This window comes from Anticarsia gemmatalis, chromosome 22, assembly GCF_050436995.1.
Source record: "Anticarsia gemmatalis isolate Benzon Research Colony breed Stoneville strain chromosome 22, ilAntGemm2 primary, whole genome shotgun sequence".
NCBI lineage: Eukaryota > Metazoa > Arthropoda > Insecta > Lepidoptera > Erebidae > Anticarsia > Anticarsia gemmatalis.
Window position 1 is genome coordinate 6,091,343 of NC_134766.1, and position 25,732 is coordinate 6,117,074.

At 33.8% G+C, this 25,732-nt stretch overlaps 1 protein-coding gene across 1 annotated transcript in view; it reads left to right on the forward strand.

Annotated features, from left to right (window-relative positions):
• The window catches only part of LOC142982844 (facilitated trehalose transporter Tret1-like), a 32,225-nt gene extending 12,416 nt beyond the window's left edge, over positions 1-19,809 (forward strand). The window contains exons 2-8 of the mRNA XM_076129537.1: positions 1,626-1,855; positions 7,232-7,401; positions 12,002-12,155; positions 15,260-15,392; positions 15,821-16,050; positions 16,474-16,668; positions 17,112-19,809. Of these exons, the coding sequence (XP_075985652.1) occupies positions 1,626-1,855; positions 7,232-7,401; positions 12,002-12,155; positions 15,260-15,392; positions 15,821-16,050; positions 16,474-16,668; positions 17,112-17,372 (1,373 nt within the window). The 3' untranslated portion in view covers positions 17,373-19,809. The remainder of the gene's footprint in view (positions 1-1,625; positions 1,856-7,231; positions 7,402-12,001; positions 12,156-15,259; positions 15,393-15,820; positions 16,051-16,473; positions 16,669-17,111) is intronic.
• Positions 19,810-25,732: the final 5,923 nt, after the last annotated feature.

The following is a 25,732-nucleotide window of genomic DNA, read 5'->3' on the forward strand; positions in this document are numbered from 1 at the left end:
ACAAGTATACAACCTTGCGCGACCTTCTGACATCAATTCAATTCTGGTTTATATGAATAACATTATGCACACAGTGTAGCCGGTGAAGAAACTTGCTTTTGTACGCTTTTTGACAGAATCAATCAAGTCGTAAGATTATAAGTAAAGGAAATCTGCAATATTTTCTATCTTGGCTAGGACTTGAACTAATATTAGTATGAACTTAGTCGAACTTGAAATCGTTAAACTATGATTGGTTACTTTTAATTTATTTTTGAACAATTAAAATGCCAAAACACTAATTAGCTGTTTTCGTAACCCCATCTAATCTAGCTTATTGTATGGGACTTTATATGTAATTAAGAGTTTTGAAAGCGCATCAATACTCACATTTGTATCTTAGCTCTTATTTGGCTTATATTGTCTAAGTTTAAATAAAGATTATATAAAATACTAGCTGACCCGCGCAACTTCGCTTGCGTCACATAAGAGAGAATGGGTCAGAATTTTCCACGTTTTTGTAATACTTTTTACTGTTACTCTGCTCCTATTGGTCGTAGTGTGATGATACAAAGTATGCTTTTTTTTCACGAAATATATTCTCGAAATTATTTACATCTATTAATATATAATTAAAACAGTTGCCATGACAACGGAATTTTGTTAATTCAATGTCATTATAATATTGATTATTCGGGACTTCGTTCGCCTTGGTTTTCCCGGGAAATGCGTCATTTTCCCGGGATAAAAAGTAGCCTATGTCCTTTCTCGAGTATCAAAATATCTCCATACCAAATTTCATGCAAATTGGTTCAGTAGTTCAGGCGTGATTGAGTAGCAGACAGACAGACAGACAGAGTTACTTTCGCATTTATAATATTAGTATGGATCATGCCCCTTTTTGTGACAGTTGACTATAGGTATACTTTTGTGCACTACTACGAATTCAGTATCTTTAAAGTATATTTTAGCTTACTGTACAAACCTCCTCTATGTTGTTTATTTATCTTAATCGCACGCCACGGATTAACTGTCTTTGTATTTATATTGTCGATTAGTTTCATTCGATTTGATTCTGTCTGCCAGCGTTACGTTTCATGGGAATATGCACTACCTACCGTCAATATGCTTACAATGAGTGCGTTCTTAGAAAGGTAATTAATTAGTATTAGCCAATTATGTGGGAGTCATTTTTTATTCACTTTTTGAGGATGATAGCTACGACTACGACGTTTTTGTTGATGAATGAATGTGTACGGAAGAGAAGAAGTTTTTTGAGTTTGTAGCATGCTTTTTGGTGATATATCTGTATGGGAGCTAGGATAATGTGTGTATTAATCCATTTATTGTTAATTAAATATACGGGCTAAACTGTGACTATACAGTGTTTTTGCTTTTTTTATAAGTTACCTATATTTTTTTCTTACGATATAAGTTTTGTTTATTCTCAATTTCATACTAGATCAACACAGTTTTCATGGCTAAACTGATCTACATAAAATGTTTGCTGTAGTAAGTTGTAGGCTTTTGACGGGCTGAAATATGGGCCGAAACACTGGACGATTGCGGAGCCGCTCAATTTACAAATGAAAAATCCAGCCAGATATAAAATGCTAATGAATATAACTTTTTCTCCTTGTCCACAGTAACAATACCACTGCTAAGTTTCGGCATGGTACAAGGATGGCTGTCTCCCATGATCTCCATCCTGCAGTCCTCCGAGGGTCCGGCGCCGGAGCCGTACACCAGCTCCGACATATCCTGGACGGCATCAGTCACTTATATCACTGCTATCATCTTCGGAGCGCCCATGGGCTGGCTCACTGACAGATATGGAAGGAAGGTCATGACTATTGTGACTACCGTGTCTCTCATTGTAAGTACTTAAGGTTTTCTATTTTGTATTTTCAAGCTTGTGTGTACTTAGCTTTGCTATTATTTTTTCTTTAGGCCTGTTTTTGCGGTAAGGTGCGGGGGTGTATCGGAATAGATACAATGTTTAAAATGTTAATAACTTATGCTTAAGGCATAGTTATGTAGTAAGTTACCAAACTAGATAGAAACAAAAGATACTGATTGAGATCATTTGCATAATTCTGGAATCGAATCTTTGTCGTAATTGAAATCGCATACTCAGCCCCTTGGTCACAGAGACAGTATTCTCTTTCTATTGATTGTTTTCTGAAGGCTTTGGAGGAAAATTTCACTCGTATTTTCACCATACATTTGTAGTAGTCAGTTGCTCGCGATGACCAAAGGACCGTTTGGTTAAGCAATCTTTGGCGAATATTTCCATGGACGAGTGCATTAAATATAACGTTTAAAGTTGTTAGCGCTTGTTTTCAATTTGAAACAAACAAACAGCAACAGCACTTTGACCAATTTCAAAATGTCGGTAAAACCATATTTTTAATATGTTTTAGACTTTGGTCCATTCGAGAATATAATATCCACTAATTGATACGCATCTTAACAAAATCATAGTTTTTCGTTCCGCTCAGTTATTTTGCTAAAAATACAAAAGATGTGGTTTTTTTGCTGTTGTTTTTGATAACTTTTCGTTATAGTTATGTAATCCTCGAATTATATATTTTGTTTATATTCAATGAATAGTTTAGTACACGTGCATAATAATATAACTTTAACTCGTATTTCTATAAAGTAATCAGAGAATACAAAAAGCAGTAAATTAAAAAAATATTGGTATAAGTCAATACTACGAATCTGGTTTTAAAAATATTATATAAATGCTATTTTTTGAAGATGACTTAATTTGAAAAGAAGTTTAACAAAACTTACAATATACCTTTTTAATTAAAAACCCAAAACCCTAAGGTGCTCAAAATCACAAAAAAAATATAACGTCGGAGATAAACATAAAAAAACCAGTATTGATCAAAAACATTTGCGGTTTCCGAAAAAAGTTTCATATCAATTTAAATTTTGATTTCCAAAATTATATACTTGGTCATGTTGTTTTGTTTTTGTAATAAATATGACCACAATACGATTAAATCATTGAGTTGTTCCGATATGTTCATCCGTTTTCAAAAATTGGCATAATTGTTTGGGAGGAAAATATTCCGTCAATGAATGAAAATTGTCACGTCAAAAAAAATTGACATCTAAAAGAAAAAGCTATTTTTATCGTCTTCATTTATATAGCCTGACTCTTTTTTCTACCCTTAAGTATGGTTTATAATGAAATTGTGAGAAAGTAACAATTCGTGAGTTTATCATAATAATTACGGTGATGGTCGATGGAATAAACCAAAATGGTTTGCAAAAACCTTCCAACACTGGCACTAATTACTATTAAATGCTATTTTTCTAAATTTTTTTAAGGGTTTTTTGATAACAGTCAAAATTATTATTTTCTGAGGATCTTCAAAGATGTATTTCAATGTCTGACTTAATGTTTCTTAAATTCTCATATATGAAAGACATCTTATTCTATAATATTTAATTTGTGAGGTCATTACCATCGTAACAATAACTAATAACATACACAAATATCGCAATACTTAACTAAATTAGGTGCTAAACAAACTGAAATGGTCACAAATCGATGCGTGACAATATTTGTTTAGATGACGTTGTATGAGTCAAATGTATTACGTTTTAGGTGATAAATAATGATGTAATACCTACTGCTATAAGCAGTATTTTTTTTAAGTTCTTACCTAAATCAAATTTGACAAGACAAAAACAGTGTTAATTTTGAGAATTTGGGTTTAAATGCAGTTTTAGTCATTTGAAGATTGTTTTTACTTATCTTGGATAAAGAAACTTTTTCAAGGTCTTTTAAAAGATTTTCGAGAATATCCGAGTTATTTTGAAAGAATTATTTTTGCGAAGAATGTTATCTCTGAAGAAAAAACTAAAAAATCTGCAATTTTTTTCGTACAGCTTATTGCGAAATTGTTTACGCTTATGATAGTCGTTCCAATTGCTGAATCTAGCATTAGCAAGAAAAGGGGAAAGAACCTTATGAAAAAAGCTAGACAAAAACTAGAAAATCATTTATCTTAAAAGTGCACGTGAAGTCCATTACAGAAATACACAAAACTATTCACTAAGAGATTCATGTTGACACATCATATTTTCGCGTTACAAGAACAATACATGTAAATGAATTCTCAATAGGAAGTGTTTCATACAAATCGGAACTAATTCGGTACTGCCTTGAAACGTCCGATGGCTATCTTCTTAGATTGTCAACTCGTGACCATATAGACGCATGACAATTTTTATTTGACGTTAAAAATCATGTGACTTGGACTCTTCGACTATTTTTAAATGTTTTTTTTTAGATTGGCTTTCGGACTTTTACTTATTTGCTTTAGAGTCAAAAGTTTGTACATTATCTGACGTCAATTTCTGTGTAAGAAGAAAAATGATTATGTTTGCACAATTGCCGTTGCTTAAAGATAAGTTCAAAAAGTGTGTACCTACTTAACACAAAAGCAAATATACAATTCAAAAAGTTAAGATTCGTAATTAAATTTTTCGTAAAATATATAATTGAAAAAGTTTAGAATTCTTTAGATTGAGATTTTAGATTCTATAGAATGTTCTCATATTAGTTGGGTTTGGTAACAGGAATATTATAATCTACCTTTTATACCAACATGCGCACGCGCTCACAAGTTAAAAGTTTAATCAACCAGAAAAATAACTAAGAATGTTTCGTGCCTGGTACCACCTTATCATATAATTAGAAGATTTAAAATCGCTACATAAAATAATCATAAACACAGCGATATATGCGCAATAAGACGGAGCTTATAAAAAGCTGCTTTTTTTGTTACTACAGTTTTTCCTTAAATGCAAATCGAATTAGCGCCACGATACAAAAAATGCATAATGAGAACACAGTTTGTAAACATGTAGTAAAAATATGGTTTTGATGGAGCTAAGAAGCTACATTTTGCTTGTTTTTTTGTCTACTATTGATTGTCTATGTTCTACGTTTATTATTTGTGGTCAAAGCTAAGGGTCGGCTCACATCGAGACACTTTTAAGGAGCAATATAAAAATATAACTTTATTTAAGAAAGAAGGTCAATTTTGAAAAGTCAAAATATTGTTTATACGTATAATAAAATTTGATACGTGCGACATAAACAAATATCACTGGACAACTCATACACGGTCATCTGCTTTCAAACTAAGCAGAGCTTGCATTGTGGTTACCAGACAACTCATAAACATACTTATGTACAGAAAACCCGCTTGTCTGTTCTTCTAGTTCTTACCCTCGTCTCGTCTTGCGTATATGTTTTGATTTTCTTTGGCCCATATAATTTTGGTTTTAATTTTGCACTGCCAATGATATTCTTGTCAGCCAGTAGTCTTCTGCACATTTACACATACACTTTTCTTGTGTACAATTTTAAATGCAGGACACGCTATTCATTTTTATAACATTCATTTAAGTCCGTATAGCTTAGTATATAAGTTACTTTAATCCAGATTATACTCCTAGTCATCATTGCTATCTAAAGGTACTTAGCAAATGATGTCAGATATCATTTGTAACTATCCCGATATACTCCAATGGAGTATAGAAGCAAGCATGATAAAAAATATAAAAATACATTCAATATTGTTTATTTTTAGTACGTATATAATAATTTGTAGGTAAAATTACAAAAGTAATAAGTAAATATCTAATTTTAACACACGGTTTTCCTGTAAACAAAAAAAACTGACAATTGAGGTAAAATAAATAAAATAATTAGGTTTTCTTACGACGACGTTTTAATGTTATAAAAACATATTTAAATTACTTTAATTATCAAATTACGTGACATTATTTTTAATAAACGTTCTAAAATAACAAATTTATTTACGTTCTTAAACGTAGTTAAGTATTTTTTGTTCAGTTAAAGACCCACATTTTTAGGTAAATGACTGAAAGATCTCAGGCTTCTCAGGTACAAGAGTTTTCTCACAATGTTTTCCTGGATTGCAGGTAAAACGAATCAAAGCGTAATCTTTTGTCGTAGTAATTTTAACAATCACAGCTCTTTCAGTGATGGATCTATATTTACAAGTTTGGTGCAATCTCGATGGTCCAGGTTTTTAAAGTATCGCAATATGCTTAAGCCCCTTGTAAAACAGAAAATAAAGACCTGTGAAGGAATTACCCTATACTAAAGTACTGTTAAAACGAGCAGTGCATTTGTATAAATAAATTTCAGCTGTTTTTCTAAATACCGTCGCGGAAAATAGTACTATTCCTACACAAAAAACGGCCAAAGTACTAAAAGTAAAAGTATTGTCTTCCTACGGAAAACCGATTGTCTATTTAAATGAATTCTTCTCGTTTGGGCCGGATAATAGCGGCTTTCAACTTTACAACTCAACCGTGAAACGTAGGGTGAAAAACTCGAGATTATTGAACCCCAAGTTCCTTCCTAAGTTATTTCTATTGTGTTATTTCCTTCTTCCAACTGGGTGACGGGTTTTTGCCCGTTTGTAGAACATCTGTAATCCTGTTGTTTGGTTTTTGTTTGAAGTGTTCGAGTGTAATGAACCGATTAGTTTTATTACGAGGTCACATTCTTTAGGTCTGATTGTTTATTTATATAATGTACAATTATAGTTTAGTTTCTTCTATATCTTGACATTATTATATAGTCATTTTATAAATACACGGAGTAATTTCGCAAATCGACCTTAAAATGGCACAGGTATAGAAAAAAGATCTGCCATGGTCGAAGTGTCAGCGGGTTACGGACACGCTTTCTCCTTAAAGACCAGTTTAAATAAAGCTTAACCGTTTCACTTCTAGGAAAGGGGCTCCTTCCAGAATTTGGAAGAGTTTAGATGTTTAGTCCACCACTCTGACGAAATGAGGACTTAGCGTGTCTTCAAGAAATAAGTTTAAAAATTTTTAGGCTTGCAAGGTTTCCTTACGTTTTCATTGACCGTCAAAACTAATGATAATTGTTTGTAATACACCTAACTTCGGAAACTTATTATTTTGTTGCCTTCGGTCCCAACTATCAAAAACCAATCGGCTATCGCTGCTATTTAGTACATAACTTCAAAGAGTTATTGCCGCGCTACTTAAAATACTATCACTTGCAAGAGAAATTTACTTAGACCACTCGATTATCACTACACTATAAGTGCTTCACTTCAATTGCCGTGCTACATCGAAAACGACCAATTGCAAGAGTGTTTTAATCAGACCACTCGGCTACTACTACACTAAGATACCCATTCTATTTCTTCTTCACCAGATCTACTGGCAGATCAAGCTGCTATGTCTGGAGCCGTGGGCGCTGATCCTGGCGCGCGCCGTCGCCGGTATACCCTGCTCGTCTTGCTACATCGTACTGCCTATATACCTGAAGGAAATCAGCGATATCGACCTTAGAGGAGCATTGGGCTCCTTGTTAATTCTTAACAGGTGAGCTTTTTTATACCATGATTTTTTGTATATTATATTGGCGATTTAAGGCTTTTGAAGTTGTTTGTTGTTGTTAGGAATCACCAGGTTTATTATTGATAGAAATGTTTGGGTACGAGTGCTGATCACAACGAATTAATTAAGAATTTCGTTAGCGAATAGGTCTTCTTAAGTTAGTGAGTTTACCTAAGTTTGAATAACTATATTTAATATCTGTTTACCTACCTAAGGGTTGTCTTTCGATTCTTTTGCAGGGTCGCTAGCTTTGATTTTATTAAAATCATCAACACAATTTATCGATTCGAAATTTTGACCGAGTCATAATTATTAATTCGAGGTTCAGTGAACGTTTAATTGACATTAATACAAGAAATTAATTTTGTAGAATTTTTCAAACCTAAAGATTCTTTACAACGGTTAAATAATAGTTACTATTCCAGTATTTCCACTGCAGTAGAACAATAATAATCATGGTAATTATTACCTCAATGACTCATATTAATCAAAGATTATATCAACTATATTTCTATACAACAACAGGTTTGTAAGACCTATTTATTAGTTAAAGCCTTGACACCAGTACGGAAGATACGAGATTACATAATACTGGTTTTGATCGTAAATTATAGTTGCGATGATATTGTAAACATCGATATACATTAGATTATTGATAGTTATGAATAGAGCAACGAACACGAATCTATGATAATTTACTGCATGCTGATAATTTCAGCATGGCTGTGTGTAGACATGTAGAAAAGCCCACACATTTTATAAAAAGCAAGACAGTGCAAAATTCACTTCAAATCATCAAACAAGATATAGAATAGTAAGTATAAGGTGCTCTCACGTCATGAGTGCCGGGGTTATTTCAAACGCAGATCTATAAATAAATGAATTCTTAGCTCAATTTCCTACAGTTGGTACTACCAAGTATCGGCTGCGCTGATTATAAGGTTATAAATTTTATCATACATATCATATCATAATTTTATCATATTATACTTACAAAATTTGTTGAAGCTAACCATTTGTAGATAGTCAATAGAGGTAGAAAATCGCGCTACTGATCAATTTAGAATGTTACAACGTAGTGCGTTGCTCTTATGTGTATTTACCTGAAAGAACTGAAGCTGTTTTGTTGTTTACTTTGTTGATGCATATTACTAAAATTCATTAAAATTAATGCTATTAATATTTGTTTGTATAATTCAACTACCGGTTACAAATAAAATTGAGTCATCTTTGAATAATTGTTTATTTATAGGACTGAAGAGCCCTCATAGCTAGTTGCGTTCACCAGTCCGTAAACGATCAATAGAAGCAACTTTAGCGTGGTCATTCTATAGATTGGTGGCCGCATATTGGTATTAAAGGTGACCGTATCCGTGCTCCTAAAAGCATGTGAAAAGTCGTTTCCGGTTTTTATTATTTAAAATAGCAGTCGTAAACCCATGTCTAAGGCCTTCGAGCGGCTTCATTTTACGTGCTTGCATTGTTTTTCGTGCCCCCTTAAGCAAATGCTTAATTTGCTTGTTATTATTCAATATATAAAGAGTGTGAAAGAACATCTAAACTACATGACGTCGTTTTTGATCTTGTTCTATCTAGTTTACTCACCAAATTGTAGAACAAAAATTAATAAAATGGTGTTTTCATAATAAAAGAAAATAATAAGCCTGATATTCTCGTAACGCTCATATTTCAAAAGCTTATGCTACTAAGGTTTTAAAGTCAACAGCGACACTGAGCTCATAATTTACTATACTATTTTATCTATTAACAAAATTCAGTCTCCCGCTTGGTTTCGTTAGCGTTGAGACTTAGTAAATAGCTTGGATTTTTAGTTAGAAAAACTTAATATTGCCATCGTAACTTTCATTGTATGCAGGAAAAGAACCTTTTTGGAGTCTAGTGCTTAAATTATATCTGAATATTATTTCTACCTTAATTCTATGGAAATAGGTTTGAAGTTTGTTTGTAGAGCTCGTAGTAAGTGTCATTCATTGGTCTATGCCTACCCCTTAAAGGTAAAATGCGAGATTTTGTTTATAATATATGTATGTACTTATGTATAGTTCAAAAGTTTTACGGTAGAAGTGTTACAGACCGACGGACAGAGTATCGCATTTATAATGTTAGTATACGTTAACAATATATTATGCACAAATGCAATATAACTGGATTCACTTCTTGTTTTATTTTTATGTTATCTTTTTGGGAATGGCCCACGAAACAGGTCGTTTTATAACCTGATTTTATAATCATGTGACTCAATGTAAAAGTGCCTTCCTCTAATCTTTTATTTTAATCGTAATAATGTACATTAGTAGAAATGGTTCAGGTAAGCCGGTTTAGCTTATATATCAGCCTCCCACGTAAACGGCCGAGACACTTCAGGCTTCCATTCACGATTAATCAAATTTTTAGAGAATTGTGTGTTTCCGATATAATTGTAACTTTCTTATTTTTACAATAAAGGGCAACATTGCGATGAAACTTAATAAATTCCTTTATACAAACACGGTCCTCAACCAGCACTTCAACACCCTAGTGGAGATCTAAGGTATAGACCTGTGGCAAAGTTGGAATTATATGTTAAACATAAAGATTAAGATCTTTGCACACGCATATAAGGAGGTTTATCAATTATTTGCTTACCATATTACAAGCTATACTTGATTTGGAATCAGATGACCGTGTGCAAATTATCCAAATATGCATACTTATCGTAAAACAACGGTGTACTATACTATGAATATTTTGTATATAATGTAGGTGTATATTTATACATGGCTGTAGTCGTCTTGGTTGCCAGACAGCTAGTTAATTACGTAATAATGTCATTACTACGTGCATAGGTCGCTAAGTTCTTGATACAGAGATCAGGCTAAAGCCAAAAGCATTGTGGTTTTATTCTTCTTTCATAGTTAAGGAACTATCTTTGAATTTTTAAGAGTTCTCTTACTAAATGACTAATAATTTGTACGTAGGGCAGGTATTTATTTGCCGTAGTAATATTTTAGGGAGGACTATAATAATATTATAGTATTTTGACAAACTGACGCTACCATGTACGATTTCGAGCCTGCGTTAATATAGAACTTCGTGTTTCAGCGAACTAAATAGTAATCTCCCTATATCTACCATCAAATAGATGTACTTATCATTAAATTGTTTAATAAGATTTAAAGAGTAGTCTTAAGTTTTTATAAGTTGTGTCAATAGACCTAAAATAATACGAGCAGAGCTTGTTCTCTGTCCGTTATTGTATAATTTCCTAAGATGTTATCGCTGTAGGAAGTTGTTGATCTATTCATAGTTAAGTTATTTACTTCACGTTCTTATCGTAATCTAAAACACATCTAGACATCTTCGAGAAATGCCTGGACTGTTTTAGCATGCTATTTGTATTAAAGAAAACATCACTTGATCTACAAGTTTACAGTATTTATTTTATACATGATACATTATACATGTATTCTATGTGATTCTTCACATAGAATACATGTGATTTTTACGTCCCATAGAGTTCTTGCCTTAAAGGTCAGTTCAGTGGTTTTTGACTTAGAGCCCAATAGTCATATAATAGATTTCGATTCTTCTTCCTATAGCGTTGGGAGAAAGTTTTTCTTTGATAAATAACATTTAAGCATCTTGGGTTTAAGTCCCGCGCACGGGCAATAAGTTGTTCCTGAATATTTTTTGCCCAGAGTTTTTTTTATTTTTTACTTGCCCAGATTTATAAAGATGAAGTAGACCTCCGCGCCACAGAGAATATCATCGTTCAGTATAATAGATTTTAATAAAAATACCTAGTTTCTATACAACATACATAGCCTAGATCGTCTTGTTTACTTATAAATAAACCCATTTGTATCTCCAAGAAAAATGTGCCTAAGTACTATGTTAAGTAAGGTCAGTACATTACCATAGGGACTGGCGATAAAAGACAAATGTACACTAAGTACAGGTAGAATGCACAACAATTACTTATTATTCAAAGTGCGATGTATATGAGTGCTGTGGTCAAGACTGTTCGTTGCTACCGTGGGTTAGTCATGTGACCTTTGGATGCTAGTTGAAGATTGTGACGTCACTTTGTTGCACTTTTAGATATGCATAGGCTTCAACTAGTGTAGTCACTTACCTGCACATTTAGATATTTGTGGGTAATCTTTAACCTGTGTATTCTAAGTTAGACTGTATAGGATAGCCAGTGACATCGTCAGCTTTGACAGATTTCCCTCTTTGAAAAATATTCTTCGAAAGTAGTTTTCTAAGAGCGCACCAGCGTTCTTTTGGTCTTATGCATACCTGTAAAAAGATAATACATAAACAATAATGAACAGCTATAATATTGATTTGGTCTCAAGAACTAAAATATAAGGTTTAAGAGAGTACCCAAGGTTCTAGTGTAGTCGTACTACCAGACCCAAAACATTGATCAAACACGATTTTTTTTTACTTAGTAATCTACAATCACTCTCCCATGAAACTTAACTAGCGAATCTAGCGATAGTTACTTAAGTAACGATCTTAAACTAAACAGGGGGTAGAAAAAAGCAAAAACCTGACCAATATAATTTACATTTTTCAGAAACATAGGATATCTATTGAGCTACATTTGTGCTGATCTACTAAGCGTGAAGACGATGCTGTGGCTCGGTCTGCTGGTGCCTACCGTGGTGTTCTTCATGTTCCTGGCCATGCCTGAGACCCCTGAGTACTTGGTGAAGCAGGGGAAAGTTGATGTGAGTAGACTGTTTAAGTTTGTAAGTTCTGTAAGATATATGTGACTAGCTGACCCGCGCAACTTCGCTTGCGACACATAAGGGAGAATGGGTCAACATTTTTCCCTTCTTGTTACATTTTTTACTGGTACTCTTATAGCCTTCCTCGATAAATGGACTATCTAACACTGAAAGAATTTTACAAATCGGACCAATAGTTCCTGAGATTGCGCGAACAAACAAACAAACTCTTCAGCTTTATAATATTAGTATAGAAAAATTCTGTTGAAAGGGATGTAAGAATGTTTTGTGTTGTAGTATGTGTTTCTGTATCCCGAAGTGCGGGGAATGTGGTCGACATTTATCGGTAAATGTTGTATGGACTTATATCTAACAATATATTGGTAAAGCTAATTCATTAAATACTTGTTGTAGGAAATGTTCACCGAATGGTAATTTACTGTCATACTTTTGTTCTAAATTATACAATCACTTTGAAATCTAGTTAACGTTCTGATTTATCCATATAGTTGTTCAACCAATCCACGGTTGAACAACTAATCTTTTGGATGAGCAATTTGCATATTTTACATAATATTACCAACATTTATAAGCTACGACGACTAATAACTGAAACAATTACAAAAAAACAGCAAAAACTCACGATTGAAAATTATTTTTTCTAAGAAAACGCACACATCATCAATGCTTATAACTACTTAGTATATTTTTTCGTGTTTACAATATAGGCTGTGAGTTCTTCAATAATCATTTATCACGGGTGTTTTGTACTTCATTCATTAGTATTCTGTCAAAAGCCTTGACTCACTAATTATTCAGCGTAATGACGTCAAATGTCAGTCAACGACTTGAGGGCATTGTCAAAATATTGTGCGTATGGTTATGAAGCCTTATGGAGGTACACGTGCGTTAGACTGCCTATCCACCGGAGCGGAGTGAGTCTGCGAAAACGTTGAGACCAATAGGATTAAACCATTGAAGAGGAGAGGAGATTTGGTGCAATTCTATTGGTTAATATTTCTCCGTTTGTTAGCACTACAGCCTCGCTCCTCTTCGGTGGACAAGCAACCTAACAACGGTATTTATAAACGCCATGAAGTCTAGAATAAATAACTGTTATTTTAGTATTTTACTCCGTTTCTTTACGATAAGAAAAAGTGCCGCAGAAAAGAGTGCCAGAAACCAAACTATGTATAATTCGAAGGGTGGGGGTAGGTACCGAAACCTTTATGGTAGTAAAGGCTATGTTGGCGGCAGGGTAGCCGACAGATTACAGCTTGGTATGAGTACCGCACCGGTTGCAGGAATAGTCAGTAGTAGTTATTGTGTACTGTTTTTAACGACTGAAATTATACAAATGTTTAAATCAAATGTAAGTTTCTGCGACCAAAAAAAAGATGATACAAGAATGTGTGTAAGAACTTTAGTAACATCTCATGTGACCCGGAAGTCGAATCTAATATCTCACGATCAGCATTAACGGCCATTGAACTACGCAGTTTTTAATTAATGCAATTTAAAATCCAGTTCTAAGTAATTAAAAGAATGCCATAATAAAATGAATAACAGCGAGATCTCCATCAAGGTTGAAACAGTTAGAAAAGCGATTTTTATGTAAAATATATGTTTTTAAAGCTTCCTGATCGGAACTGCGCATCTGTTTTATAGTATTATTTATTTCCTGATCCCTTTATGTTAAGTGTACAATATCATTAGTGGTCAATTGAGTCTTAAGATTGCGTTGAAGATTTCAATATGTTTTTTTTTATTATTGCTATTAAACTTTGGAGGCTTGGTAATAATGGTTGTAGGTGGTATTTTTATTATTTTGTGGTTTATCTTTATAGTAAATATATTATTCGAGAACTTTGATTTTTATTGTAGATTCTTGATTTTATATACATTGTGTATTTATTTTTTGTTTCTATCCAATTTTTTTTTAAAACACGAAAGTAAATTTTGAAATGTCACCTATGCCTATTTGTTTATCGTGAGCTACTTATTTAATTTAAAAGTTAAAAGTAAAGTTTAGGGCTGTTAAATAAGCATATTTTCTTGCGATTATAGTAAATAGCCATTGTCGAACACAAATCTGCATGGTATTTTGTTAACATAAGGTGTAATTTGTTAACGTAGGTGTAAATTGTAATTTGTTAACATAAGGCATATGAGAGTTTTGCCACAATATAAATAGCAGGCGTTTTGACAAATATACTTGCGAGTTACTATTCATTTGGTACCGTCGTATCGTTTTCATATCGAAAGCTTAACATTTATAATCACGCAGCGCTTATCAGTTTTTCTTATATACTTAATAATTTATTGATAACTTTTTAATAGTAGGTAGCCGTAAAACTTCATCAGAAATATGACGAGTTCAATGTGTTTTGCGACTATAGCCTGTGTAAAATAAGTAGTAACTAAAATATGTTGTAAAAATGCGATTTAAACACTAATTTCTCATCCAATATTCCCATAAAGGTCACTCACTCACCGTTTAATTAAAAGTCATTGTAGCTTGTAACATCTTAAGCCAAGTAGACAAGCTAATGAATAATTCATGTAAGTGATCGAGCGAAGATCAAACATGTCAACTGTATGCGTGTCATGATTGAACGATGTGAGAGTTCAATGATTGTTTACAACTAACTATAATAAATATGAGATCATTTTTGTACGACTAGGTTCGGGCCTAATTCCTGAATGGGGAAGGGATTAGGCCTAGAGTTCAGTTAAAGACTTTGCATCTCTTTACGAGCTGTTAAAAGGCAAAAACCATTGGTGTGTTGTCTTAGACTTGAACACTCGAAAACTTGTATGGGAGAAATTGGATGGAGATTTGAATGGTTTTGGATGGATTGGAGGATGTATGCCTGTTGTTACAACAGTGTTGTCGCTACTTTACTTCTATAATGGTAAAGGAAAGTGTCTTCATAAAACCTTGCATTCTTCTAAAAGTTCTTTGAAACGTTTTGAAGAGACTTGGGGAGGAGTAAGACATTGACATTGTGTATTCGAAGTCAAACCGCTCTTTTATTACTTATACAGACATACTATATACCTAACAAGGACTTTCTTCTAAAAGCCTTACTTGCATTTTCCAGGAAGCGAAGACAGTGCTGGCATGGCTGAGGGGAGTGAGTCCAGTAGACCGTGCTATAGAACAGGAGGTGGAAGCTATCGTGAGGGTGGAGAAGCAGACGCAGGCCGACTCTAAATCAGTGTGGAAAATTATACGTGAGTTGACTGTCGTATGAATGTTTGCTGGACTTATGTTTGTACTTGTTAAATTTATTGTTTTTTGAGTGGTCTATTATGTACATTACAATAATATAAACCTTTTCTGTTTCACTGCAGAACAAGGACTTTTTCCAGGAATTAGTCAGGCTGTATCACGTTAATATTTATATTAGAACCAGAGCCTCCAGAATTACACTGTGTAGGCACAATATTTTTCTTCTTTGGTTTAGCAAGTGCCTTTCTTAGAATTTACTTCATAATTTAGTTTTTCTTCTTTCGAAGAAGAAGATAAGAAGACTTACTTATTATTGTTAATTAATAGCAAACAGGAGAACAGACAAAAGACTATAAAAAACCTTTCCAAATTGACAGAACTATAAACAGAACTACATGCTTAATTAAATTCACCTTCTTTTCCTTTCCAGTACAAGACAGACCGACCTTCAAAGCCTTCATCATTACCCTCGTGATCAAGATAACGCAGCAGTTCGACGGGTACCTCATAGTGCTGATCTACGCTGGCTTCGTGTTCGAGCGCGCGTCCGAGTCCATCAGCCTGAAGCTCAGCCCCAACAAGCAGGTTATCATGATCGGAGTGGTCCAGCTGGTGGGCAGCATCCTCGCTACTTGTATCGTGGAGAAGACTGGAAGAAAAGTAAGACTCTTTTTTCTTATAGATTTTGAGAAGAAAGGGTAAATCATAGATAGAATCTAGAGTGTAATCTCTTAAATTTTTGTGGTCGTCACTGACTGATGTTTAGAGATTATAATTTGTGAATTTATTATATTGTGGTGTTAGGGACTGGTGAGACTAGCTGTTGAGAAATCTGGTTTTGTTTTCTAAATTCCGTTTTCCTAGCAAAACAGATATGATTATAAGTAACTGCTTGATAACTGTTTCTGTTGCCTATGCTCCTAGTTCAGTACATTTAGACAGCTTAGATAGAAAGGAATACAAATCTCGATGTGAAAATGCAAAATTTTATTTCAAGTGCATACTGTATTAAAACTTAAGCAATATTAAATCTTTTCAAGATCAACTTTACTGACATATGTAAAACATCGCAACTTTTTCCAGCTTCTCCTAGTATCAACATCGTTCGCCCTGGGCGTGGGCATGCTGGTGCTGTCCGCGTGGTTCTACGTGACGTCATCAGGCATCTGGCTGCCGGGCTGGCTGCCGGTCCTCGCCATGTGTCTGTGCATCTTCGCTGATGCCGCCGGCTTCCAACCCATCTCGTATATCATTATCACGGATTTATTTACTTTCCAAGTAAGTTGATGTAGAATTAAAGTTCTGCGTATTGTTATTATTTTTTCGTAGCATGGTTTTATAAAAATATATATTTTTTGTCATTAACGATATTTTTTTCTGGGTTTTCTATTGAAGCATGTTTTTAGTTTTTGAAGCTATTAGTTATTTTACTGTATTGGGTATGTCGAGTAAAGCGATATTAATTGTATGCCATGAAGTTATATTGCTTTTCAGAAGAGAGCATAAATTCCACTTTGTAATTACGTTGACCTGCCATACGATTTTAAGAAATCAACGTTCTTTGTTTATGATTATTGTCTCAAGCAATGTAGACAATTTTTATTTAGATTCCTCATATTATTATGCATAGAAAAATGTGTCTAAATATCTACAATTTAAAATGTTAAGTTTTTATGTTAGTTATGTAATTTTTCTACAATAATTATTTTCCTACTCCCCAGCTCCGCGGCACAGTATCAGCATTCGCCAACGTCTGCGCTAAAATGAGCAACTTCGTCCAAACCAAATGGTTCACGATACTCTGCGACCTCATCGGTATTCACTGGACCTTTTTATTCTTCGCTATCGTCTGCTTCATCGCCTGCTTCTACACCGTGGTCTACTTCCCGGAGACCAGGCAGAAGACCATTGAAGAGATCTACTCTAAGCTCTCCGGGAAGACCAAGCAGACGAGTGAGAATAGAACTGAACCAGTTCCTTAGGTAAGATGTTAGTCAATGCCATTTAATGCCGTCCAGTAAGATGTTTTTTGTGAAGAGTACGCCGTATATAAGAGTATGTTGCCAAGAATGAACTGTTCTCAAAATTTGGCCTATTTATTTCAAAATGATACTGAATAAAATGATTACGGACTTTGGGAAAATACAGGTTATCTTAAAACTAATAATTATAATGTTGATTCTACAAATTGGTTACATAAATACAAAAAAGATATTGTTATTGTCAGAAAACTGCAAAACGTCGATCGTATTATTTTCGCTTCCTCATACTTTCTTTAGAAAATAAATTAAACTGTCCAAAAAATATAATAATACGCCATTACTCTTATAAACAAGCGGCAAAACGACCATTTTAGTTGTTATAAAGACACTCAGTGTCATTAGTGTCAGTGCTTGTGTATATCGAAATGTTAATATTATTTTAGTATTTACTCTACTTTAAGATTGTGTCGTGACACTTTTGCTCTTTTATACCAACCCCTAAGTAGGAACTAAAGAACCCCCTACCACGTTTGAGCCAGAGATACTAGGGGTCAAATGGTTTACAACATATTTTTCAGCAACATGTCGAGCTAAGTCGGGTGATTTAACATAGCGTAGCATGTCGAGTGAAATCCGGCAACGTCGAACAAGCGATATAGTAGTAGATACATTTGACCCTAGGGGCTGGTGAATTTTATAAGGGAATGTTTAAGGGCTGTTGGTGAAATCTAAGTGCCTTATAGTGTTAAACGCTTTTTGAAAATGCATTTTGAAACAGGGTTCAAATGTGTGTTATGTGAGTGTCTGAGAGTGTGAATTATATTAAGTTGAAAGTCTTTGTGTATTAATAATAATTGTGTATTTAAATAATGTGTCGTGTGTGTGTATGTGTACAAAACGGCTTTACATAAAAGTTGACTATTATATTAAACGCTTGTTTTATCATGTTAATAAAATTAAAATAATAGTATACAAAGACCAATTTTCATTTACTCTGAATAAGTATCGATTATCTTATCAAGCAGTTAAACGTTGATTCCGTACGCTTGCTGTTACTATGTGTAAGATCGGCTATGTGACACTTATTTGGAAGCCGTAAGTCGTAAACCGTAAGCCTGTGTACCGTAAGCCTTAACACACGTTAAATATAATGTTCAACTTTTTTGTAAAATACCGTATTTGTTAACATGTATTTTGAGTCAGTTTACTCATAATGTTATTTTATTCTGAGTGTCAATACTTGAGATTGATCTCAAGATTATTATTATTATGTATTTTATTATAAATATTTGAATTATAATTACTTTTTTGCAGTGCTAAAAGCACAATTTTTTTGGACCATAAATTTTAATGCTTTGTACAAAGTTAATCGTATATTCTGACATGAAATTATATTTTTTTTGTTAATTAGTATTTTGGCAGCTATATGCAACATAATATTATTGCTTTTAATAGCCAAATGTTAATAATTCTGAATGATAATGAACAATATGAAGTGGTCTATTCAATTACAATTTAAATCTATATCAGACAATAATGAATATGAAAACAGTTATTTTAAATAATAATTGTTTTTAAATTGTAAATAATAATTATATATATTTTATCTTAGAATGTTCGTGATGTGCCTTTAAGTCTAACGTTAGTTCTTAAATACGCCACTTGTCAGTGGCGCTAGTGTGTCAATATTAAAATTATTATTTATTAAATTAAATACAAAATATTTCATTTAAATTATCGTATTAAGAGAAATTCAACTGTAAATTGATTTATAAGAGTTTATTTCTTAATGCAATAAGGACTTCACCTTGTAAAATTTGGAACTTTTTGAACAATGTATTTGAAATAATATGGTGATATTTCAATAAAAGTACTATTTTCGTTATATTTTGAACATAATTTAAGCACTTGAATACACTTAACCTCGATTTTACTTTTGAATAAGTATTGCTTAGTTTATCAGGCGGTATTTTGGCAGTGGTTTTTATAAAATTGCTGTTATTTTATCTATCGGATAGGCAATCTAATACTTACAATCCAACACCAATGAAAAGGCACGATTTTGGTTTTAGCTAGGTATTATATGATACTTTAGGATTGAATTTAAAAAATGGTTTCTTTGGGATTCCTCAAAAAGTGTGTTTTAGTTCTTAAATAAATTTATTGCAATATTAACATATTATTTCAAACTAAGCAAACGTATTGAACAAAACATGTTTCAAAAGTTCGAAAGTAATATTTAGTTTCATCAACTTTTGCTAGATGGCGCTACACGTAGGTTTAAAATAAGTCTGACCGTCTCCTTCCGGAGCGTCGTGATAATGCGTTTAGATAACGCATAATTATAATTAATAATGTAAATATGTGATAATGATAATAATTAATGATAATATATTGTAATATAACAAGACTTGTTGATATTAAAACAGTTATGACGTCGAAATTGAATCTTTTATTCGAAATTTAACCCTTTTAATGACATTGTTTATATTACACTTATATAGATTAATCATTTTATGAATCACTTACATTTTTTTTTTGTTTTAATATACCTATAGTTTTGTCAAATGTAGACTAAACCTTTATTTTTTAAGATTTCTAGTGCCTTTTTTAAAGTAACGTATTTGTATCGAAGAATGAGCAATGAACGATGGCAAACAAAGGATCGCGTCATCGAATGAATATTTATGCTTCTCACTTATAGATAAATTAAGCAGCATACATTTTTTTTAAATAACACCTCACGCAATTCGAATTATTTTTTCTTGACACAGCAGACCGAAGCAAAAGGAATCTGTGGATCACACAAATATTTGTGTCATGTGGAATCAAATCCATTAAGAAGGAATTACAACCATGAAGCCGAAATGTAACCACTTGCTACTATCCTTACAAACTTATTTTTTTCTATTCCTATCTCAACTTATTTTCCTTCATACACCTTACTCTGTTTCAATAAAGCCATTAGGTACTAAAGCCGTCATACACACAGCTTCCAGAAACGTTAAAATAAACCTAACGAATCACAAAGCTTTGTGTGACTAATGTTATAATTAATATTACCTAAAACACAATAATTTACAAAATTAAATTATTATAAACGTGCTCGGAGTTTATAATGGACATCATTTGTTTGTTCTGATTCAAACCTTGGAAAAGAAAGCTCTATATTTAGTTGTTTGCAAAATGGGAATTCTTATTTTGTGTAGTGCTCAAATAGGTGTTTAAGGTGCAGCGCAGACGACAGACTATCCGTGACGCGGTATATGCAGTAGCGCACATGCGTGCGTGCGTTAGTGCAAGTAGTTGCGTAAGTTCTACTTTCACAGACTTAAAAGTGCGTCACGGATAGCCTGGCGTCTGCGCTGCACCTTTTTTTTTATCGTCGGGGAAACCAATCGGGGTCGCTGTAAAGGGTCGACCCACCGGCTAGGTCCCCGCCGCACTGGGACTGCGCAAACGGGGTATGTGGTCCGCCGTAGAGCCCACTAAAAACCTGACGAGTGTCCAACCGCTTCCGCAAAGACGTGCGCCGGGATAACCACTATAAGCTAGTACCGCAAGACGCACGCCATGCGCGGCTCGCCTCCCTGCAGGGGGGCCCTACCTTGGGTGATGCTGCCTGGGATCTGCGGTTCATGTGCCGACTCAGTAGTGCGTTTGTCTATCTCTATAGACTATCGACAACCGGCTAGCTATTGAGAAATTTTGTATGATAATCAGCGCATTATTTTATATATTATATATGTTACTGTAAAAGCCCGAACTGTGGTAAATCCTAAGATTTTCCGGTAAAACCTAAGATTTACCAACTCTCAATGGTAAAAGTCCGAACAAGCCAGAATTAAAAAACTTTGTTACGATATACAAAAAAATCCTCCTTCATAACTATGTTTATAACTATTTCACGGTATAATTATATACTGTGACATAGTTATAAAGAAGGAGTTTTGGGCAAAGCGACATGGGTAGGTTAGGTTAGAAGGCTAAGGTGGGAGCGAGCGAAGCGAAGCTCCCACCTTAGCCTTCGTGGTTATTTTTTTTTAACCACCCAGAAGGAGGAGCCCCGCGAAGCGGGGCTCCGGCGACATCTCGATATCATCAAGTGAATATAGGTAAAAGTTCGAAATAAAAGAATTGTTCGGACTTTTACCATTGCGAGTTGGTAAATCTTAGGTTATACCGGAAAATCTTAGGATTTACCACCGTTCGGGCTTTTACAGTAACATATATATTACATTTTAAATGTCAAACTTTCGATACTACATTACCACTTGTAGAGACTCGCGCTTCAGGTTTAAAGTTTAGTAGCCTTTACCCGCGGCTCCGTCCGCGTGGGCTAGAAATATTATGTATATTGGTACATATTATCCGCATAATTCTCGTTTCCGTGACATTTCGGTTTAACACCTATCTTGTATCCTTTGCCGGGCTTCGAACTATCTTAGTACAAAGTTTCATCCATATTGGTTCAGTGGATTAGCATGATGAAGAGACAAACAGTTCTTTCGCGTTTCAAATATGAATGGTAGGGTTACTTTTTTGATTTTCAGATTTAATCGCTGTCGTAAATAAGTAAAATGCGAGAAGATACCTTCGTAGGATTAGAGATGAACATAAAATAGTGAATACAGTTGCAAGCTGTTTATGAAACTCCTCGGGAACTAGTTTTACATAATACATTGTTTTCCACTTTAAGGCAGTAAGGTTACTGACCTTAATGCGCTGAACAGATTCACAATTATCTCCATGGCACTCTATGGTGTAGTGGCTAAGGGATACAGCTGCAGCAGCTGCGACTAGTTCAAGCGGGTCATAGGTTCAATTCCCACACGGAACAAAAAAAATTTGACTCAAAAAATATTGTTTCAGTATAGGTGTTTGTGTGCGTTGTTTGTATGTTTGTTAAAACCCATAAATACTCGCAATAGAGTATCGCTCAGTTAGCCTTGTGACCACGGTCGATACAATTCGATCGAAACGTCGGGTAAGCGAATAAGGTATCCTAACCTTTAACTTTCAATCGCGTTAAAGAACTCCTGCTTAATATTTTTCGCAATTTAGTAGTTATTACTAACAACTAACTACGCAAAAGTTATCATTTTAAACAATAGCATAATCCTCCTTCGCGCTGTCGGGCAATAATGCATAAAAGGTTTAAATGTAAATATTGGAAAACCAACCACGAGCGAGCCACAGTCGGCTTGGAAATATATTATAATGATGTTTGTGTGTTATGAGAAAACTCCATTAGTTCCTACAGGGCTGTGAAAGCGTTCAGTAATACAATGTTTAACGTCACTATTGTTTTAAATCATTATGGATTTCCATTGACCTTTTCATATTTATTTTATCACTAGCTATGCGCCCGGATCAGTAGTTCCATTCTCTACTACTATCGATTATCGACAACCGACTAGCTATCAAAAAAATTTACAAGAAAATCTGTTTAGCACCTCTACCGGGCTCCGTAAGAACTATTTCGGCAGTACATTTTAAATGTCAAACTCTCGATACTCGACAATACCGAATGTAGACAATTGCGCCACAGTCTCTTTGTTTTTACCGGAGTTTAATATAAGAAATACCAAGCCAGATTTAGTCAAAAACGATACTGTAGTTTTGAGGCTAACGAGAGATACTAATTAGTGCAGTAGCACGATTCTCTGCAATCTTAACCATCGGGTATCAAGAGTTTGACATTTAAAATGTACTGCCAAAATAGTTCCTACGACGCCCCCGATTGTCATACAACATTTTTCGATAGTTAGCCGGATGTCGGTAGTCGATAGTAGCAGAGAATCGCGGCACTGATTGGCTAACTAACGGACCGCCAAGCTTCGTTCTGAAGTTTTGGATTCAATCGAGACTCAAACCGTGATGCCTAGAGCTTCGTGTTTAAAAGTCAAATCATATCAATATAACACAACAAACTGATCACTTTTTGACAAGAAATGTATTATTCATGTTAAAATTAGCTTGGAAAAGGCATACTCTGAGAAAATATATCAATTAAAATGCTAAACAGCGTGCCTCGAGGTACGTAGATTCAATTATTTCGTTCAGTTATCGCATTCCGGTGAGGAAGAACGATCGATAGGTTACCTTACCCTATATTTATAAACCAAGTCGAACAATGCATAAACGTACAGATTTTCTCTCGTGTTTAAAAAAAATACAATTTGAACTTGTATAGTTAGGAGTAGAGCTAACTAGGCGTTTCAATTTAAAAGAAAATCCTGTATATTTTTTAAATTATAACTAATCTAGTCTCCTCTTATGTTACTGTTAGCTTATTATGTTCTTCAAGCATGAAAGTTTGTAAATATGTTTCGGTGTTTCTACTCTTTCAGGTGAAAAGTAAATTAATTTTGTTGTTATTTTGTATAATATTATACAATAACATATTTAACAACATTATAAAACTCCAAATGCCATTTCCAAATATTCTAACATAATTTCACGAATACTAAACACACGAGTGAAATAACAAAACTTTAAATTAAATACAAATTGTGTGAATGAACACTGCAATTAATTTGAAAACTAAAACATTGGATTAGTCGTGGAGATATAATGTAAAATATAATTTTCGCTTCTAGAGAAGAATTTTACCTCCAAATTACATTAGTTTAAAGTTTTAGGAAAACTGCACACATAGTGACTAAACTAGGCGATTCCATCTACTACAAAATAAAATAAGATAAAGTACAATTGTTTTTTAACTGCATAGTTTTTTGCCAATCCGGTGTCAAAGTTATTCTAAGCGTTAGACTTGTCATAACAATAGTAACTGTCATCTTTATTGACAACTGCCGGGACTGAACCCCGGGGTACGACGCCGCTCTGATCCAATACCAGTAAGCCACGACAAAAACCAATCTATGAAATATAATTGCTTGAAACAGATAGATTCTTTAAAGAACCGACAGCGCGACTGGCTATAAGCTGATTTTGACTTTTTACATGGTTGATAAACGCCTGCGACTGCAACGAACAAATTATATCGTGTGTAGAGTGCCTAATACATCGTGTTAAATCAGCAATTGATATATTCAGTGGTCCTCTTTTATACAATGAATAGTGAATTTTAACTTTAAACTGAATACTGTATTTTCATTGGATACCTCATTCGGTTTTAGTTTAATGTTTTTTAGTTCATTATCAGTTTTATATCTTTATATTTAGTTGGTATTAATAATACTAATTACTCGATAGTTATGCAAAGTAAAAAAAATCCATTTTACTGTTCCACTGCTAGGATAGGGTCTCCTCCCCAACTATTTAAAAAAAAAATATAATACTCGAGCATGCATGCAACTATACCTAAGAGTTAAGTTCTTAAGAGCCAAAGTAAACAACAATTATTTTTAATACATACTTATTGCATAAATTTGAGGTGCGTAGTTCTCGTAACCGGCGGTCCTGTATAACAAGATGTATGGATGTGAATGAAGCAAGGAAAGTTTGTAAGGATCACCAACCAAGTGGCTTTCTTTAGTCTCTGCCTACCACTTGGTTAAACCTTACATTATGTTTGTTTGTATGTATGTACATTATTTCGAAAATCATCCTGGTAACGTTATTAATTTATTTATTTATTTAGGGAAAAGCAAACAGTTACACACTTACATTGTTATGAAGTAATACAAATGGTACTTCTTATTTGTGAAACCCACAACGTTTTTCACGTATTATACATTATTGTAATTTGGACTAGGTATATGTGTATCTGTGTGTAATGTTCCTCAAATGCGACATTTATCGGCGACGTGTAAAGGAATTTCGGTCTATTTTCTACGTGCTTGCTGCCCGTGGTATCGGAAATATTTCACACTGTTACTTATAAAGGGGAGGATAGACTTAACATTTACTTTCATGACTTTGTCTGTTCAAACATGTTTTGTCAACAAAACTAGCTTTTAGCTATCGGCAAAAAGCATCAACAGATTCTATGTACATCCTACATAGAATCTGTTGATGCTTTTAATTTCACTATTTTGTTTTAGAGATCGGAATATTTAAAGAAAATGTTTTTTTCCGTTTTTAATCTGTAACAATCACTACAACGGTTATAACGCTCTTTTTAGGTACATCTAGCGATTTGAAGATGTTTTACTTAAGATTTTTACAGAAAGGAGCATTTCTTGAACATTATTTACATGTAGAACGATCGAGACGGACTGATGACAAATGAACCCAACTCTATTCCTTGTACGACAAAATAAAAACAATAAATACGAATGTTTCAAGTAAACACACAAATATATCACTACCTTTATAACTGATCTGAAGGTCAAAGGAACTATTACTCAAATACTAGTGACATTATATTAAGAACTTAAGATTGATAGGACGTG